Below are 20,381 nucleotides of genomic sequence, written 5' to 3' on the forward strand. Positions count from 1 at the left end.
TCTTTAAATGCTTATTAAATTTCTCCTTTGGGTCTTTGTACTTAATCATAATTAATCATCCTTTCTAAGATGATTTTGTTTTTCTCTTTTATTTACTTCCTTCTGAGTTAAGTGCTTATTCTCTTTGCATTTTCTCCCTCTGATTTATGTAACGTTTCTTCTTTAACCTGTCTATTTTCTAAACCAAAGTTTTTTTTTCAGAATAGTCACTTCATTGTAAAGTGCTTTGTTTCCTCTGTTTTCTCCCATTGCTTGGTTGTTTTTTTTTTTGGGGGGGGGGGGGGGGGTGAGAACAAGTCCATCATCTGCAATGTGGCTGCTTCATTTTTTCTTCAGGATTTTATCATGTAGATTTAAAGTGGTTTCCTAAATTTATAGTTCACAAATACTCTGATCTGACAGGACAGTGCAACGTAAGATTTAAAAGATAATGTATTTATTATACCTGTATAAGGGGCAGGATTGTGAGCACAAGTGGAGGTCAGAGGACAATTTTCAGATATCTCTTTTGTCCTTCCACCTTGTGGGGTCATAGAATCATTCAGGTCATCAGGCTTGGTGGCAAGTGCTTTCCTCCACTGAGACTTCTAGATAGACTTTGTGTTTATTTTTGCACCATCGATGGTGAGTTTTTATTGTCATTCGTTTACCTGTGAGATCTTTCACCCTCTGTGATAGCTTATGTTGACAGTCATAGGTACATTTCATTCCTGTTTATCTCTTACCATGTTGTCTATTGGGACTATGATGTGCTAATAATGTTCTGTGGGTTAAGTTTTTTGAGGTTTTTAGATATTGTCTGATTAATTTTGTTTTCCTGTGTTGTTTCTGAAGATATGCAGGCATATTTGACATTATATAGTTACTGGTTTATTCAACTATTCATAGCCAATAGGGTTGCATGCTCATTTGGTTGTAGGAAGAGATGATATAACCAGAAGAATCAATGACAAGATCTAAGTCTTTGTAAACGTTTTGTTTTTTCAATAACTGAGTAGAAATTTGATGAGAAGAATTTAATTGAGACTAGTGACAGATTATGGAGGAGTAGAAATGGTAGGGGCAGAAAGAATGCTTTTCAAGGTCTGCACATTTGATTTTAGATATCTCAAGTTTATGGATATAGTTTACAGATATGTTAGACGTAGTATCAAGAGTAACAATGTGAGAAAGTCACGAAGATTGACCATTAAAGATTCTTGGTCAAGCTAAAGATAAATACCTAGGGGGAAAAAAAAACAAGGAAAAGACAGGCAGGTAGAAAACAAAATACAGAATAACCCAGAAGTCAAGAGCAAAAAAGGGTTCAGGGAGGGAGTGACGGGTTGCAGCTAATTATGACAGGTCAAGGAAGACAGACTTGGAACAGCTGCAATTAAGGCTCAACTTCGGCTGCTCTTCCCTGACCTTAAGGGGAACCTCTGACTGAAGGGAGATACGAAGAGAAGGTGAGCTAAAACAACAGAGTCACGTGGGGAAGACATTCAAGTAAATGTTTGAGAGCTTAAGTTTGGCTATAAGTTTGTGAATAGGCTAACATGTGACTTAGGGATTTCCCCTCTTAGAGTTGGATTTCTAGTTCTGCTTATTGCAAGAAGCATAATCTGATGCTATCTAGGAACATCTTACAAGGTGACAGTGGACAGTGTCCACTTATCACAATGTGTTACTATGACTCTCCCTCTGCAACCCAAGACTTCACCTTGGTGACTGAGGGTTCACAGGTACTAGCACACATGTCTGGTGGTAACCTAAGTCGAGTACCACTCTGGCCAATGAAAAGTATCAATGAAAAGGCATCCTTTAAGCATTTTCCACAAAGGAGTCTCCCTCTCTACCTTGCATTGGTGTTGGGTCTTCCAAAGTTTCTGAACTTACATGTTTCCCTTTGTTGTCTCTGACTTTCTGACTCCTCTCAGGCTCCTATGACAAATCAAATCAGATTTCATTAAATTGGAAACTGCTTAGCCTGTTTGCTCTCTCCCATATTTGCATGCCTACATATGATTCAAAAAACAAACAAACAAACAAAAGAAACAAGTGAAAGGCAAAGGGGTGTTTACATACCAACATCCAGAAAAGCAGGCCACTTGCTTAAAGGTTACTTGGTATTTCAGCCTGGCTTGCCATCTGTGTAACCTTGGAAAATGTCATTTACTTTTGTCTTCTAAAAGCAGAGGGAGGGTGATTGTAGTGTTCATAACCTACTTGAAGAATGTAAAAATATAAAATATGCAGAGTTGTGGTGTTTGAAGAGTGGAATTATTCTTCAAAATGTCCTTAGAACTTATTTCATGAATTTGATCCCACAGAAGACAAGGACCAGCTTAAGGATTAGGGGATTTGGGTTGTGGGAAGACTGGGCTGAAGATGCAGTGATTGTCAGAGTCAGAAACGCTCTTATACTTAAGTATGGAGTGAGAAACCCTGTTATACATAAGTATGGGCTATTGAAATGAAGTAGCTCTGGGGTTAAACAGAGCCAAGATGTGCATTGCTTTCCAAGGGTAAGGAGATGCTGAAGGACCACTGTAGGACTCCAGCTGGTCCAACCCACCACCACTCACCTCTAGGTTAGTCTCATGCACCACCTTCTGTCCTCTATCTCATTTACTTATTACCCTTAGTCTGTTCCCGTATACAACCATTTTGACATGTTAAAAATCTAAACTGAGTCAGAGGGTGGTGGCACATGCCTTTAATCCCAGCACTCAGCAGGCAGAGGCAGGAGGATATCTGTGAGTTTGAGGTCAGCCTGATCGTGCCAGAATAGGCTCCAACACAGAGAAACCTTGTCTCAAAAAAAAAATCTAAACTGAAATTTGCATTCTTCCTGTTTATATAACTCTCTTGCTTTTAAAGTATAGAGCAAAGTAATATATATATATTACTTTGCTCTATACTCTTATACCATGGCCTCTTATACCATGGCCCAAGTAATTTGTTGTGATTATAGCCACTCCAGACTTCTTTATGTCTTCACTGAACTCTTCACTTGGCATATCTGTCCTTGAGTGTGGACAACCCTCTTTGACATTTCATATGTCTGATTCCTACTTTTCTTCTAGCTGTCAGACAGAACATTCTTTCAGAACATTCTTTCAAGGTGTAAAGCATCTCCCTTCCCTCCCACAGTTCCACTCTGTTTTCTTTACACATATACAGCACCTAAAACCGTTTGCCCCTATTGCTTATGGCTACTTGCAAATAGATATTTACTTGTGGCGATATTCATTTAATGTTCATCTTCATCTCAGGAGTGACAATATACAAAGGCAAAAACCATGTCAATCTAGTTCAGCATTGTAGCTGTGGTACTCAGAATAAATCCAGACACATAGTGATCATTTAGTAAGTGTCTGTTGAAGAGCTGACCAACTAATAATGAACAAAGGGTTTTGTAGATTGTCAGGCTCTTGGGTCTTAGAAGAAATTTAAGGTGTAATACACAAGATAAAACTGGAAAAAGCATTTAAAAACTATGAGGTCAGAGTTAAACCCTCATTATAGTACCAGGAATCTAACAAGATAATACAGTAAGAACTGCAAGTATTATCCATTTCCCAGGACTTCTTTATGGGAGAGGGTGATATATCTTAACTCTGCATCTTCTGAATAAAAGTCATGGGCACATTTGAATGCTGTGGGTACTTGCACCGAGATCTTACATTGAAGAGGAATCTGACAATTGTGATAACTGTTAAAAGATGGATGAATGTATTATTGGTTAAGTCATATGTGGCGTATGATAAGAGGCATTCACAGAGATAATGTGTAATTGTATTTAGGAATGTCCTCAGGATGATCCAGCTTTTCCACATATGCAGGATTTTCCTCTGCTTTTTGATTATGGGAAACAGCTACTGGGGCAAAGGTGGCTTGCTCAGCCTTGCACAGCACTGGCAGAGCCTGAAGTAGAGGGAAAGTCTCAACACAGGTGTCAAAGTGAGGTTGTGATAAATTCTACTCCAACATGGCATGCACCTGCATGAAGATTGTCAAATCTTTGGCAGGAAAGAGGACATGAACAAGGTTTAAAAGAGAAGAAAGTAATGTGTGTTGCTCCAACACAGATTATAGACCCAGAGTAAGGTCTGGTAGAGATAGAACAAAAAATACTATACCCTCCAAGTTCTTGCACAATCTATGCACAAAGAAAATACTTCCTTCTTATTAATCTGATTGAGACTCTAGACATACGCACACCGCACACTGGCCATACCTCCCATGTAATAGAATTTACAGTGTCTAGCACGGCTCCGATTTCCTTGCTGACAATCCAATCAACAAGAAGGTCAAGGGAGTGACTCAGGGCTTTGTAATTCTTTACCTAATTCTAACCAACAAAGACAGATTGCTTATGGAATTAAAGCTGTCAGGGACTTAGGAAAAAGTGAACATGTCAGCTTCATGTTGTAAAAGTCGGGAAGACTTAGTGTAAGCAAACCTGCACTCTACCTTATAGGAAACAGACTTTGCCAAGTTGAAAGGCATGGCACGAGGAAATGGCTTGGTTTTCAGGTTTGAAAGCATGAAGGGGAAGATGATTCTAGGTCAAGTAAGGAAGTCTCACAAATGATACTGGCAGAGGCAATAGGTGATGGAACAAACCCTGTGGCTACCCAAGATTCTCATCCATGTGAACACACATTTTAAAAACTTCCCACAGAGGGCAGGTTAATTGCTTCTTTTGCAGAAAGGAAATGCTAAGAAGGAGGCTGGAAGAGATATCTGACATGTTGGTGACATTGGGTCTTTTTAGACTTGGGTGACTTGTCATAAATGTGACAGATTGTATCTAAGATGTATTTTTGTGTGTCATGTCTAATTTATAGTGCAACAATTACATTCCCTTCAGAGTCAGAATAACAATAGTGATTTGCTTACTCATTTAATATTTTCTTGTTCAAATTTGTATTCTGTGTGTACTAGCGTTTTTCATGCATGTGTGTATGTGTATTACATGGTGCCCTCTGGAACCAGAAGGGAGCACTGGATCCCTTGAAAGTGTTAAAGTTGTTGTGTACTCCTGTGTGTGTGCTGGAAACTGAACCTGGATCCTCTGCAAGAGCAGTAAGTCCTTCTAGCCACTCAGCCATTCCTCCAGCCCCTCACAATATTTCTCATCTTACTGTTTTATGTAATTACATGGCCCTCACAATCACCGTAGTTGTAATAACTTCTTCATGTTCTGCTCTATTCATTTGCCACCTCTTCCTTCACTGTGCTTGTATAGCTGAACAAACACATTTCTTTTAGTTTCCATGCTGGCTCCAACATGTTTAATCATAAAAGCCGTTTTCTGTGTTCAAGGTTATTCTGTGAGAGCACTGTCTTACATGTGCAAAGACTTAAAGTTAAGTACAATCAGTCTCCTGCCTGGATTCACAGATGCAGAATCGTAAATTTGGAGGGTGGACTCAAGTAACTTGAGCATCCATGGGCTCGGTATCTGTGGGGGTTCTGAATACCATCTATCTTGGATACCAAAGGATGACTCCAACAGTCTTGGCTTCTTCCAACCTGTGTCCATTGTTATAAGGAACTACCATGTATAAAAATGGCCAGTTTTCTTATATAGTGCTTTCCAAATAGTTTTCCTTTGTGCTGACATGAAATTGATAAGCCTCAAACTCATATCTTACACCCCTTCCTCTCTTGGGTTGCCCAGAGGCGGTCAGGGTGCCACCACCATGTGGGGGCTTCAGTTTTCTGAAGGCCACATTTTCTCAAATTATCTCAAGCTCTTTAAATAAAGCACACAGCTGAAAACCATCAGGAATTAAGGACCTTCCTCTCTCTACAAATATGAAAAGCAAACTATTATTCTTTTCACTTTAACATTATGTATACATTTTAACTTATTTGTGACTTCAGCCTTTTGAATATTATTTCTCTTTTTTTAATGTGTCTTTCTGGTCATTTTCTCTCTGTCTTCTGGATGTGTGCTTTAATTACAAAAATAACCTTTTCTTTGAACTATAACAAGGTTTAATTTTCATATGTAATCCTAAAAGGAATACTTCAACTATTTGAACCATTATTTGTTAACTGTTTAACATTTGTGATTTTCATCCTATAAAATGCAGAGTTATTTTTTATGGGGAAGTTTTCAGAATGAAAAAAAGAAACACTCATTCCAAAGAACAAGTCGGGCAAACCCAACCTTCTTCCTTTACAAGGCAACTCAGGGTTGATACGTTAGGCAAATGCAGTAGGCAGATGATCTGTATCTGCAGTGAACTTGATCATCATCTCGAGCCTCTACTGTGCAGAATTTACAAAGCATGAGTACTTCAGCTATTTTAAAAATATGAATGCTTGAACAGTTGGGAGAACTAGTAACTAGTTGAAAGACTCTGGTGCACATGTGAATGTCATCCAGAATAAGAGCTTGTAGTATATACCACAGGGCTCTATTACTGGCATTCTCCTGGCTACTGCTGGCTAATAATTGAGATAAAAGGTTAGGAAATGCTTTCTAAATATTTGTAAGTAACAGAAATAGGATAGGTTATTCAAAGCAGATCAAAGAAGACAGGATCCACGGTGGTAAATATGATTCTGTACTTTGGCTAACTTATTGGAAGCTTAATATAAGTAATGAAATAGTGATAGTGTAGATAAAGATGTATAAGAACAAAGCCTAATAAAGACTGTGCCCTACTCTTCCCATCATTGCAGACTGGGAGACACAAAAGCGAAAGTGTCCCAAGATGAGTTGCAAAGGGACTGAGAAGACTTAAACTCTTCTTATCTTAGGGGGATTTGCTGACAAAGAACATTTATGATCTGGCAACTCTCTTTTAGTATCACGGGCCTTTCCCTCTGCAAGCAAGGGCAAACTTTCCGTGCAGCCAGGAGTGAGAGTTGGGAAAACAGGACTTAATTATAGAGAGTTGTACTTGAGCTAATAAGGGGACAAGTTATAGCATTCAGGGTCATGCATAGATAAAATAGACTCTGCCAGTTACATTGCCATTTCTCCTCCACTTCTGGGTGTAAGATGTGGAAGTTTCCATTTCCATTCTTCACAGAAACTAGGTGTAGTCATATTATTCTAGCCAATGAAACAGGAGTAGAATTGTGAGTGTCACTTCTGAAATAAAGCATCTCAGAGTAAGTGATTTCTGTGTCACCCCACTCCCATCCCTCATATCTAGTCATACACCTATATTGGACTGGTAGTCTAAGTAGAGAATAACCCTTTGCTGTTTCTTTCCACGGAAGTGTGTAGGGTTTATTACTGCAATTCAATCTTTCTAACCCAATGGACACAAATTCCTTCAAGAAAGTGTAGATCCTATGATAAGCTCTGGATTCTTGACAGATATTTGGTTTGGCATCTCACACCTTTGCTTTCCTTGTTTTTACTTTCTTTGCTACATTGCCTTCAAACTGTAATTTAGTCGGATGGGATTTCCACTGGTTCCAGGACCTCCTAGAAAATGAGTTCCCATAAAGCAGGCTAAGATGTTTCTCCTTATGAGTACATTTTGCTGTAACTCCACAGCATGGCAGCAGTGTCACAGATTTATGGAACCATTTCTCTTGGGGAAAAGCTAATAGTTCACCCAGTAAAGATTTTTATATACAGACTACTAGACACACAGATAGACAGACCTATAGGCACATGCATGCGTGTGCATGCTTGCACGCATGCACGCGCGCACGCACCCACACACACACACACACACAGAGAGAGAGAGAGAGAGAGAGAGAGAGAGAGAGAGAGAGAGAGAGAGTGCACAGGAAAGATTTAGTCACAAAGACTATAAAATGCATCAAATATCAGAACCAATGTAACTTTTGGAACATGAACATTGTGGTTTGGTTTATAACACATTTCACCCAGACTTGGCTCCTGCCAGGTCTTCATTCACTCTGTCCTGGTAGATGCATTCCTGCTTATTAAAAAGTTTTCCAAGGAAGGCTTGGTTCTATCTGCTCGTTCACATGTGAGAACAAAGCACCCTGTAAACTATCACATAACCACTGAACATTGCTAAGCTTTCCCTCTGAACATGGCTAAGCTTTCTGGATGCTAGAATATTTATAAAGTAGTTCTGTCTAGTGAAAAGGTTGAGGAGGTAGTTGGTGCCATGAAACAAACAGAACAACATATGTTCTGAGCCTAAGAGGAAATAAAGAGCGGAAATTAAAAGGTGATCTCAATAGGGGAAAAATGGAAAGGACAAATTTTAAATTATAAATACTTGTACATACATATGTATATGTACAAATCCCTACGTACTTTTATATAATAATACTTATATAATCAACAATTAATTAACTGCTGTCTCATTCTTTTTGTTGTTCCCAGGAAACAAAAATCAACTGTGTGCGCCTGGCTACGAAAGGTATGTTGACCTGTCCTTGTCTGACTGTAGCTGTTCTTCAACAGTACAAGCTTTGCTCTTTGTGTTCTCACACTGTCTCTAAAACCAACAGAAAAGAATTATTTTAGAGGGCTAATTTTCACCTACACCATGTACCACCAAAGAATATGTTCATAACATAGAGCTTAAAGAATAATAAAAATGCCAAACATATTTATTGGAGGGAAGGTTGAATTTTACAATGAGTGTAAAATACATGAAAATTTTGTTCTGTATATATACATGCATACATTCATTGTATTTGTGTCTATGTTTGTTCCTTTAAGCTTGTCTATTAGACCTGTGGTTGAGCTTTTGTACTTTATTCAGTGAGTGCATGGTTTTCAAGTATGAGGTGATTAGTATCGGTGCCTTTAAAATTAGAAAGCAGACACTGCATTGTTATGTCTTTTGCATTTCAACACTTATCCCCCAAAACACTAAGGCAGCATTGTTCAGGCTCATCACTTTTGTTTCCCTAATTATAATTGAATTGCCTGGCTCTTTCAATTGGTACATGTTTCTGTTTATTACTTTAAAAAAAATCAATGAATGGTTTGTTATCACTTAACCTATTACAAGGTTGAATGGGTAGAAATCAGGTTTATCTTTTTCTTATAGAATTAATATGTTTGACAAGAACTTCCCCCACCAATACACATGAAACAAAATTGGTCTTTACTCTTTGCATTTATTCATAGTATACACAATTTCACATTTTATTTCCAAGGGTATACAATTTATAAATATACTTATATATATCATCATAGATATAATAGGCAATGACTCAGGTTTATATATGTATATATGTGAATGTCTGTACATGTGAACAAACATAGGAGTCACCTACACAGGGGTAGACGAGGAGAGACAGTGATTGAGTAAGAGGACATAAAGACAGACATAGAGAAAGAAAGAAACAGGGGTAGGGTAGAATATATAGCTATCAAAGCATGTCCCAAAACCTCTTAGAACTTTTCTGAATTCTAGATTGATGACTACCTTATATGCCATCCTACAGCCTTCATCTAGTAGATGATGGAAACAGAAATAGACACCCTCAGCTAAACACTGAGCTGAACTTGTGGAATCCATTTGCAGACAGGGAGGAGTGATGAGCAAAGGGGTCAATACCAGGCTGGAGAAACCCACAGAAAAGCTGACCTGAAAAAGGGAGAGCTCATGGACTCCAGTCTAACAGCTGGGAAACCAGCATAGGACTGACCCAGATTCCCTAAATGTGGTGTTAGTTGGGAGGACTGTGCAGTCTATGGGGCCTCTGGTAGTGAATCGGTATTTATCCCTAGTATGGGAATGGACTTTGGGAGTCCATTTCACATAGAGGGATAGTCCCTCAGCCTAGAAACATTGGAAGGGCCTGCTTCAAATGATATGACAGACATTGAAGACTCCCCATGGAAGGCCTCACCCTCCCTGGGGAGCAGGAAGGGTAAGGGTTGGAGATTGGTGGGGGAAATGGGGGAGGATGGGAAGGTGCGGAAACTGGGATTTATATGTAAAACAAGCTTGTTTCTAATTTATATATATATATATGTATATATATATATATATACATATATATATATATATATATATATAAAATTCAGATACATATGTAGGCACCAAAGGGATGGTACAGTTAAAAGATAGAACACTGGGACCCTTGTTGATAAGAAGTCATTGAGCTAGCATGTCCCTATCTTGTTCCTTCTGAGGAACTCAAAGGACCCTGTGGAAAGAGATAAAATAGTCTTCTCAAGGCAGGGAGAATTGATGGCCTGCAGACAAAAGTGACACAAATCACAGGCCTTGGCAGGCATTGCCACTGAAGAAAACAGATAATATAGAAGGAAGAATGTCATCAGTTGGGTAGCACTGGGGCTCTAGACAGAAGTCAGGAAGCTGGCTGTTTGCAGTATCCCACTTAAATAGGCAAACAGAGAGGAATAAGAAAAACAGAGAAAATCCCTTTGCTATAATAATACCCCATGGCTTTCCAGTATGTTTTAACTTTACACAAGGGAGATGCAAGATGATTGCTCTCCCTGCTGTGGGTTCTAGGGATACACTGAGACATAGGCTTTTTCAAAGATTCCTTTGCTAGGTCTATTTTTCCTGAGAACTTGCAAACATGTGACTTGAGAGGCAATGGGTACACAGAGGGGTGATGGGACAATATATAGGCTGAGTATTCCCCCCAGTCTCAGGACCATAGTCCTCAGATGTATATAAGGTGATTATACTGGCTCCTCCAAAGATTCATTGCTGGTCAGATGGAGAATGGCAATGGCATTGGAAGAGCTAGAATAGGCATGTGTAACTGTGTCTCCTTTTGTGTGACCTTAGGTTAGAGTCTTTCATTAGTAGCACACATTGAGTGTGAGTGTGTGACATGGTAGGGATGCATGAATGACTGTGTGAATTCCTAGCTGATTAAGCCCAGGCAATGCTTTTAGAGGCATTTGCAGCATCCAAATCCAGTTTCTGTAGTACATTAAGATTTAACACTTCCTCCCTAAAACTAGAGACTCCCTTACCATTTGGGAGAAGGGCAGAGGACAGAGAATTACCTAACATAGAATTGCAACCTATCATTTGTTCAGGGAGCCATCCCTTATCAATACAGTCCCAGGGGAGAAGGATTCTTGAGAAATATAACACTAGGGCTAAGAGAAGGAAATGCATGCTTGGGTGGTGTCTATCCCATACAAGCCACACTTGGAACATCCCATAGTCAATCAAAAACAAATGCTGCCTGAATCCACAAATTGCCCATAAGGCACTGAAATAAAAGAAAGATAGGTGGCTTCCCTCATTTTTTTTTTTTTTGTTGTTGTTGTTGGTGGTGGTGTTTTGTTTTGTTTTTGTTTTTTTGTTTGTTTGTTTGTTTTACTACCTAGATCAAACTTCTTTTTGATGGGATTTTGCTATAGATATTTTTTTTTTCAATGGGGGAAAGTTGATGCTGGGAATTCAACAAGAATCAAGCATTTATAAAGTCCCAGAAATATATCATCATTATCTCTTGAAGTATCTCTACCCTTCAGCCATTATGGCATATTCCTTGGGGGTCTGCTTACAGGTATTCCATACCTGGAGGAAAATCACATGCAGGACACAGGCCAGCACTTTGGTGATAAAGTAACTTGTGGCTGTCTTTTTCATGACCTTGAGTTCTCTAGCTATTGTCCATAGTTATCTGTATGAATCCCAAAGACCCAGACAATTATCATGCATTTCAGTCCTAAGTACTCATTTGGGGATCATTCTGAATTGACCCTAAAACCATTACCTGTTATACTGTATATTCAGCAGCTCTAATTTGTGTCTCCCTGTGATCTCTAGAAGCAGAACCCGAGGCAAGGGTTTGGAGGCATTTTCCGGTGCTCTGTTCATGGAGGGCTTTCAAAAGAAATCTATATGTGGTAAATGAGAATGGGATGAGTTAAGCAAGAATCTTTTCGAGACAGGGTCAAACTAAGGCTAGATCTACAGTGTACACACATTTCTCTGAAGTTGTCTTAACTCATAGTAAGAAGACACCCTAGTCTTCATCAGACTTTGACTCCTTCCTCTGCCGCAGTCTCTCAGGTAGTTACACAAAAGTAACAAAGGTGAAGCTTAAAGTAGGCTCTGGAAAAAGTTGTGGTTGTCAACTCTTAGTCATACTCTGGGGCTGCACCAACCTGAAATGAGGAACTGGGTACCAAATCAAAAGCCTCTTTCTACTGCCTCTGACCCAAACAAGACTCCTGGATATGTTATCTGGTCATGTTGAGGGGTGAGGGGCAGCACAATGCTACTAGAGTTGTTCCAAGTGTGAGAGATTCCTGAGCATTCCAAATTCCTTTTCAAAGCACAGTCCAGTCCTGGTAATAGACCTGCTAAGAGCTGCGAAGAGAAAACCAGAAATAACAGGTAAATAAACATTGTTTTAGTTTAGAAACAGAAAATTCAGACTTTGAAAGGAAGGCCGTAGAAAACTAAGGTACAAAGATGATCAATTTAAATTGGGTTCTTATGTTTTTATTTTTTTTAATTTGAGAAATACAGGAGATAGTGTAGAACCGCTAAGTAGAGCTGATCTTTAGCAGATTGGCAATGGGCGCAACTTGAGCAGTTTATAGGAAATGAAAGCTAAATGCTTAAAAGCCCTATTGCAGAAGGGCTTTTATTGTAGAAGAAAGGGTGGAAAGAATATAAGAGATGAAAGATGGGGAAAAGGGCTGTGACATGCAATCTGGGCAAGAGACAGTCGTTACAATCAGGGAACCACAGCAGTTGTTTGTGCTTTCACTGGGTCTGGACAAGAATGAATCCATCAATAGTCTAGTCAGGAGTGGATGGAGGAGGAATATGGGATAGCTAAATCTAATTGCAGAACTCTTGGTTGCTAATGACAACTTAAGGTGAAGGAGAGTTATTGCCTTTTATTGTGTAGCTCTTTGTGACCCAGCAGACTCCAATGGACAGTTTCAATCCAATGAACACAGAGATGGTCCTGATAAAAGTAAATAGGTCATAAAATCAACCTAAATGGCATGAATCTTAGAAGGGAACTCAATGGAGAAGGGAGTAGAGATGGGAGAGAAATGAGAAGGCATAGGTTGAGTGAGTGATCAGGATTTATTTCTTCACATGTATGAAATAGTCAAAGGACTAACTTAATTTCTTCAGTGGTTCTTGGTATTCCTAGGGAGTATGTGGGAACTTGGAATGAGATTTTTAGAACTCAGAGATGCTGAAGTTCAAATAAGAAATAAAACATGGAAGAAGCATAAGTCTCAATGGTAGAAGACAGTCTCAGCTTATAGTTGCTGAAGGGGTTATCCAAATAACTGACTGCATGCCCTTTAGGTTGGGACAGAGGAGGCCAGGTAGAAAATAGTCTCTGATCATGTTATTCGATTGCAGAACTATACCGGCCAATTCCATTGTCAGAATCTGATGGGCCAAGTGACTGAGTGTCTATTTTGATGATCACTGTGTCCCCAGAACTTAGCATAGATTGATGATCAATAGCATTTGTTGAATAAATATGAGAATGCTTTGTTGGGTCAGTGGACAGATAGATGGATAGATACTTCTGAGAATAAATAGATCAACAGATAGCTGATCTTATATTATTATTTTTATTATTTAGCTGACCAATGGATAGAGGGATCTTAGGTTAATATATTCCCTTACCCACGTTTTTTCAGTGTCAACTATATATCAGTACTGTGCTTTCAGAAAATAGAAATAAGGAGAAATTGAGGATCAACTGTGTGATCTACAATTCCCACTAAAAAGCAGGCCCTTCCCTGCTTGGGGCTCCTGTGGGCAAAAATTTTTCTACTCCCTCAGGTTGCTCTTTCTACTTTGGGCACACTTCAGTTGGAAAGAACGCTGTGCTTTAGCTTCTATAATGCCTGCTGATCAATCCTTGAGGCCACATAATCTGATCTTTTCTCCTTTTAGAAATAAAATTGACTTCCTCTGACCTGTCCTCCTGATCTCTTGTTCAAATAGGGTCAAGCAGGTATACACTTGCCTGTCTTCCAGCAGTTAGTTGTAGCCACACTAGCCACCAGCAGGCAGTAGCAGTCCCCCATTGGCACCAGCCTTCAGGAGAATGCAGCTGGCTCTGCAGACTCCTGCTGGGTGCGCAGGAGTGGCAGTTAGAAAAATCAGCTTTGATTTGATTTGCAAACTGAGCCGAGTCATTGAGACAAAATAAATCCGGAAACCCATAAAGCCATTTGCAGAGTTGCTTTGCAAAAGACAACCACAGTTTTAATCTAGTAAACACTCTAATGAACCCATTAAAGCAGCCTCCTTGGAGTAGGTGCTGAGAGTGAAGCCTCAGAATAATGAAGCATGAGATATGGGTCCAGTGTCACCAACAGCTCTGTCTTGTCCATTAAGGATGGACTAAAACCATTGTCCAACAACAACAGGCAAGAGGCATGGACAATGGCCTTTTGTAAGTGTGCCATCTTTCGGCAAGTCCAAGCAGGAAGTGAGCCATTTCATCAGGCGTTTCTCTTCTCTCTCCATAATGGAGCCTCACTCTTACAGGAACTGACAGGGACAATAAATAGCCCTTCTTTAGAGAGATGCTCTCATTTTTCATATGCTAAGACTGGGGCCTCATGGGAACAGGGGGGTGATATGTGGATTGTATCCACACAAGAACAAGCCACATGTGGTACAAGAACCTAGGAGAGATGAATATTTCTCCAACTTTAGTTGCTTGGCCTGAGACAAGTAACTTACCATTATGGAGGCTACTTCATGACTTTTAAAGCGGGTATCATTAATTGTAAGCATGAGTTTTCTGACCCATCTGGTCCCGCTGTCACTTTTGCCCCAAATGAACACACAGACACTGTATTAATTATGAAACTGTTGGCCAATGACTTTGGATTCTTATTGGTGAGCTCTGCCTTAATTATTAATTCGTTTCTATTCATCTATGTATTTCTTCACAGCCTTATCTTACTGAAGAACGCCTGATGCTCCCTACTTTCCTGGGCTCCACATGGCAATTCCTGTCTGCCTATACTTCCTAGAATTCACTTTGTCTGGTAGCCCTACCTATCTTCCTGCCTGACCAATCAGTGTTTTTTTACTAAACCAATAAAAGAAACATAATACAGAAGACATTTCCCCATCAATTAATTCTTTCCATTATTCACCCAAGCATATGATAAATAATAGACAAGGAGATTCCATCCTTCCTTTGGCTGTACAGGTCTTGACTAGATATGCAGTCCTACATAGATCTTCAGTCTCTGTAGAAGGTCACAGCCAAGACTCTAGCCATTTCTCATGCAATTTTATATATCAAACATGTGGCAGATAGACTCACATTAGAATCAAGGTGGCGAAGCTGAAAGGCTGTAGATATAATGCTCCTTTTAGCCTTTAGCACTTGACATCTAAAGATCATATGCTTAGATATGTTCACAGTTTTCCCGTTCATTTATTAGCCTTTAGCATAGCACTGTTCTTTTATCCAAATCTGCTCAGCACTATCAGAAGAGACCCAAGAACTCAGTACACCCAAACCTAGCTATGGTAGCTGAAAAGAGACATAATGAAATATCAATTATGATAGGGAAATTTGAAGTTAGACAGTCCAATGAGAAAATCTTGGTTGTAGTTCAGTCTTCTAAACTCTTTAAACTGTGGGGAAAGGATCTGGATGTATGAGTTTGAAGGGTTGACACATAGCACTGATATTTTTCCCTAGCTGAAACTAAGGGATGAGTGTTCTGGGCTTGCGGTTATATAATAAAGCAAAGTCCCCTTAACCTTTACCACCCGTTACTCTGCCCTGTTTTCCTCTATATCCTAAAATGCCAATGGAATAATATAGATTTTTTCTGAGGGTTATATGAGAAGATGAAAGATAACATCATAAAGGACACCTTAAATAAACTTAATATCTTGAAAAATCCAAACTAATGTTTTTCTTGATGCACATCTGGCATAATTCTCTGGTCTTCTTTTGTGTTTTCCTTTTTTCTTCCTCCCTAGACTAGCTCAGATTGCATTCTTCCATACATAGTTTTTCCAGACCCCACTCAAGAAGGCCAAAGTCGGTACAATGGAGTCCAGGAAAACAAAAGTCAACACTGACTCCTGTTCTCCTAGTACATACATGAAGATTTATCTGCTGCAGACATGTAATACCTTGGTTGGCTTTATCTCACATCTGTGCTGCCAAATGACTTGTATCTCTTAAAGGAAAAAGGAGGCCGTTTAGAGCTGGGAGGCAAGGATGGGGAAATTTTAGAATAGGCTAATGTTACAGGTTAGAAATAAAAAGAATTTAAACTGCATCAATAGACTCTTGAATGGTGGGGGAAGGGATTCCAAAATTTAAACACCTATGAGTTCTAGTGTTGTATGACTTTTCTTGATGAGATGTGAGCCAACATCTATTCATCTTAAACAGGGTACCAATGGCAGATCAAAGCAATGATTCAAAACAAATTTAGCTTAGTGAGCCAATGAGTTCTTTGCACTAACCAACAGAAGTAGGGGTGGCTCAAAAGCAATTGCATCACTGGAAATTGCATACCCCTAGCATGGGACTCATGAAAGCTGTGTCCCTGGAGCTGTCTGTGTGATGTGGGTGTGGTTCTGCTGATCAGAATCTCCTCTCCCCAGCAATTGTTACAATTCATATAATCTCAGGGAGTGGCCCTGTGGATCTTGTTTGAGGAACTTCCTATGATTTATAATTTTCATTTACTTCTTGAGTGTTAACTACCCTCCCTCCAGGAGGAAAACTTTCAATTGAGGGGATTAGCTGCACAACAGCCAGTCATATGACTGCTCATGTAGATATGTGGTGATGTGAGGTTACAATGTGTTGAAAGAACTAAAACATGGCCCTCATCAGGTGCTAAATGAATGTTGGCCATTGTTATTATCTCCACTCAAGAAATGAACCCATGTAAGCTTTGTTGATGTGAGGTTACAATGTGTTGAAAGAACTAAAACATGGCCCTCATCAGGTGCTAAATGAATGTTGGCCATTGTTATTATCTCCACTCAAGAAATGAACCCATGTAAGCTCAGAAGTATAAAAAACATTCAGGTCTTTAGGAATGCTTCTCAGAGCTGACTTCATATCACTATTGATTTTTTTTCTATCATAGACTGGCTAAGATATTCCATGGACCACCAGTAGGATTCCTTATCTGCCATTTGTTAACCCTTTTCCCTAGCCCTTCCCTACTAATGACTGATAAGTTTGTTTTCAGCTTGTGACAGGCTTTGTATCACTTCACAGGTATTTAAGTTCTGAATTCTGGAGTAGAAAATGAGGTGGCTCAAGGAGCTCTCAGCTCTCTTCACTTCCTTGACGAAACTAAAAAAAAAAAAAAAAAAAAAAAAAAAAAAACCAGCCCATCAGTACCTTTATATACTTGACATTCCTTTCTTTGGAAAAGAAAAAAGTCAGAGGCACTCCACATTCTGGCCTCTTTTTTCTTTATAGGGTTTTAAATTTTCATTCATAGTTGCTTATGTACATAAGTATGCCAAGCAGATCCTATGCAAAGCAATATGAGTCATAAACACTCCATTTTTTTTTAAAATAAACAGGTGATGCAAGAGAAGGAAGGCATTTCCACCTCTTCTTCAAATGGATCAGTCAGGATAGGATAGGCTTTGATGCAATAACAAGTTATAGCCAAATTTCAGTACATTAAACATCTCATTTAGACATGACTAATATTTCTACTCTATGTCCTTGATAAGAGCTACTACATGATAAACAGCCTATCTTGAAGGTGGCTTGATCTCTTCTGTACATTGCAGAAGGAAAATGGCACAGGTGAACAATATCACTTCCAATTTGTTGTAATAGCATCTGCTCCTATTTTCATTTCTCTGTTATGCTAAGAGCCATATTCCACAGCTCACCTCTGACTCTCCACTCACTAGAAGAGCATCTGCACATCCCTGTGTTCTTATACCTGCTAGCTGAGCATTACCCCAGTTTTGTACCCATGGAAGGTAAAGTGAGAGGGTCTCCTCTAGACTCTGCCAACTAAACTAAGACTTTGCTGTTTTCCCTAAAATCATTTTATGAGATACCTATTATAACATTTATATTTTGTGTAAAGAGACTGACTTAGAAGTACATGCCATTTTTCCAAGTGTCATGCCTGGTAAATGAAAAATACTGGGCCAGAGTTTTATATACCCAGTTAGTTTTTATTATTTGTTTATTAAGTGAAATTCCATATTGATATGTGGTCCCTTATTCTCTAGAGATTGCAAAGTTCATCTTTGGATTTACACAGTATTAGATTCTAGGCCAGCAAAGGTACTCATTGCTCTGAATCTCAATGTCAGCATCCACAGACTGACAAGAGCAATGCCACTTATTTCCCTGACCTAATAATACAAGAACCTAGCAAATAATGCATGTCAAGCGCTCTGTGTGGCACCCAACTTAGAATAAACACTCAGCAAATGGTAGACACGGGAAGAGCTAACACACATATACCAATATAGTATAAGAAGGCTAAGATGAATATTTGCCTGGAATGTCATTGGAGCAATAAGAGGAATTCAAAACAAACAAAAACCTATAGTACCAGCTTTCAAGGAGTGTATGGGCACAAAGCCAAGCTTTGAAACAAGAGCAAAAATGATTACAGAGGATGATATCAGGATTGGAAAGAAGGTATTCAAGTCAAAGAAGTAGATGTGCAAATCATCAGAGGAAGGATAGTCAGCATGCCTTATAATTAGTGTAGTTAGGAGCCATCCTGAGGTGAAAACCTGCTAGGGTTGGAGAGATTCCTCAGCAGTTAAACAAGACCATTGCTCTCCTGAGTCCCAGCACCCACATAAGGTCACTCACAACTGCTTTCAACCCAGAGCCTAGGAGATCTGATGCCTTTGGCCTCCAAGGTACCCACACTGGTGCACACATACTCACCATATAAACATGTACTAAAAAATAGTAAAAATAAATATTTAAAAAGATAAACAAAAGTACCATGCAAAGCCACTCAGCACTAAATATAGCCTCATGATGATTCTCTTACCCTCTCCTCCTCCCCACTCCCTTTCCCCTCTCCTTTTCAGTCTCCTGTAAGGAGTAAGGTTTTTCCGCCCTTGGTCTGGTCCCGCTGCAGCACCAGCCCCCAAATAACACACATAGACTCTGTATTTGATATAATGCTGTTGGCCAGGTACTAGTTTCTTATCAGCTAGCTCTGTCTTAATTATTAACCCATTTCTATTAATCTGAGAACTTCCACATGGCCTTATCTTACCGGAAAGAGAGGCAGCGGACATTCTGCTTGCTCCGTCTTCCATCTTGACTCCTCCTTACTACTTCCTCTCTCCTCCTTGTCTCCTAGTCCCTTCTATCTTGCTTTCCTATTGGCCAACAGTGCTTTATTCATTAACCAGTATGAAAACATATTTACAGAATGACATCTCCCATCATCTCCTCTTTTCTGTCTAAATAATAAGGAGAGTTTTAACCTTAACAAAGCAAAATATATAACACAACACTTATCAAGTAAGAACTACAGTTAACAATATTTAGTCCATTAACATTTAGCAAGATTTGAAGAAAATATTCCATCATCTATCCTATCTTTGTGTGTCTAAATTCTATGTAACTTATCTTTAATCCTAACTAAGAAAAACTATGACCATGATTATTTGTCTTCAACTCCATCAAAGACCACAGAAGGATAATATGTAAACTCTAGAAATGACAGAGACAACTCACTGCCTGGTCAGTCACCCAAAGTTCTTCTGTAATCTTCCATCTTCAGCCCATAGGCCATGGTGTGTCTGGCAGACTCTTCAGCAAAGCAGGAAACTTAAAACTGTCTTCTTGTATTGGCAGTTTGTCAGTCACTTTTCTCTGTGCCCTGCAGAATGTCTGGCAGACTCTTCCATGAAGCAGGAACTCTGTAGCAATGTCCACCTTGAATCAGCAGTCACTTTTCTGTGGGTCCTGCCTGTCCAGTTTATACAGCATAAAGTCAACCAGTCCAGACAAGAGCAGTATCTTGTCCAAATGGCTAGTCTTGCCATATTGGAAGTAAACTCCATAACAAGTTTCTTCAGTGTCCATCTTCCTTTCTGATGCACATCTTCCTTTCTGATGCAAGTGATGTTGCCAGGAGCAATTGTGCCTCATTGTCAAGAAAAACCCTAAACCATTTTAAATGCCATATTCTGTAGGTCTTTGAAAGGTTTGAAGAATCCCTATCTATCTCAAATACATCTCTGTGTATCTTGAAAAACCTAACTAACTTAACTCTAAGCTTTGACTATCATAGGTAATTATCTATAATCTTTACTACATTATACATTACATTTCTAAATGAACTATATAAACACAATACCTAAACAAAAGGAGAAATATACACATCACAAAATTGACCTTAAATTGTATCAATAAATGAAAATCCATTTCAAAACAAAGTATTCATATCTATACCATAATCCCCTTTTTACTTTTAAAAA

General features: G+C 39.1%; 1 protein-coding gene across 1 annotated transcript in view; it reads left to right on the forward strand.

Moving 5' to 3' along the window:
• Ptprt (protein tyrosine phosphatase receptor type T) overlaps positions 1–20,381 on the forward strand; it is a 1,080,054-nt gene that overhangs the window by 874,690 nt on the left and 184,983 nt on the right. Inside the window, exon 13 of the mRNA XM_051187222.1 lies at positions 8,324–8,360. Within this exon, the coding sequence (XP_051043179.1) occupies positions 8,324–8,360 (37 nt within the window). The remainder of the gene's footprint in view (positions 1–8,323; positions 8,361–20,381) is intronic.

The sequence above is a fragment of the Phodopus roborovskii genome, unplaced genomic scaffold (genome assembly GCF_943737965.1).
Source record: "Phodopus roborovskii unplaced genomic scaffold, PHOROB, whole genome shotgun sequence".
Lineage (NCBI taxonomy): Eukaryota > Metazoa > Chordata > Mammalia > Rodentia > Cricetidae > Phodopus > Phodopus roborovskii.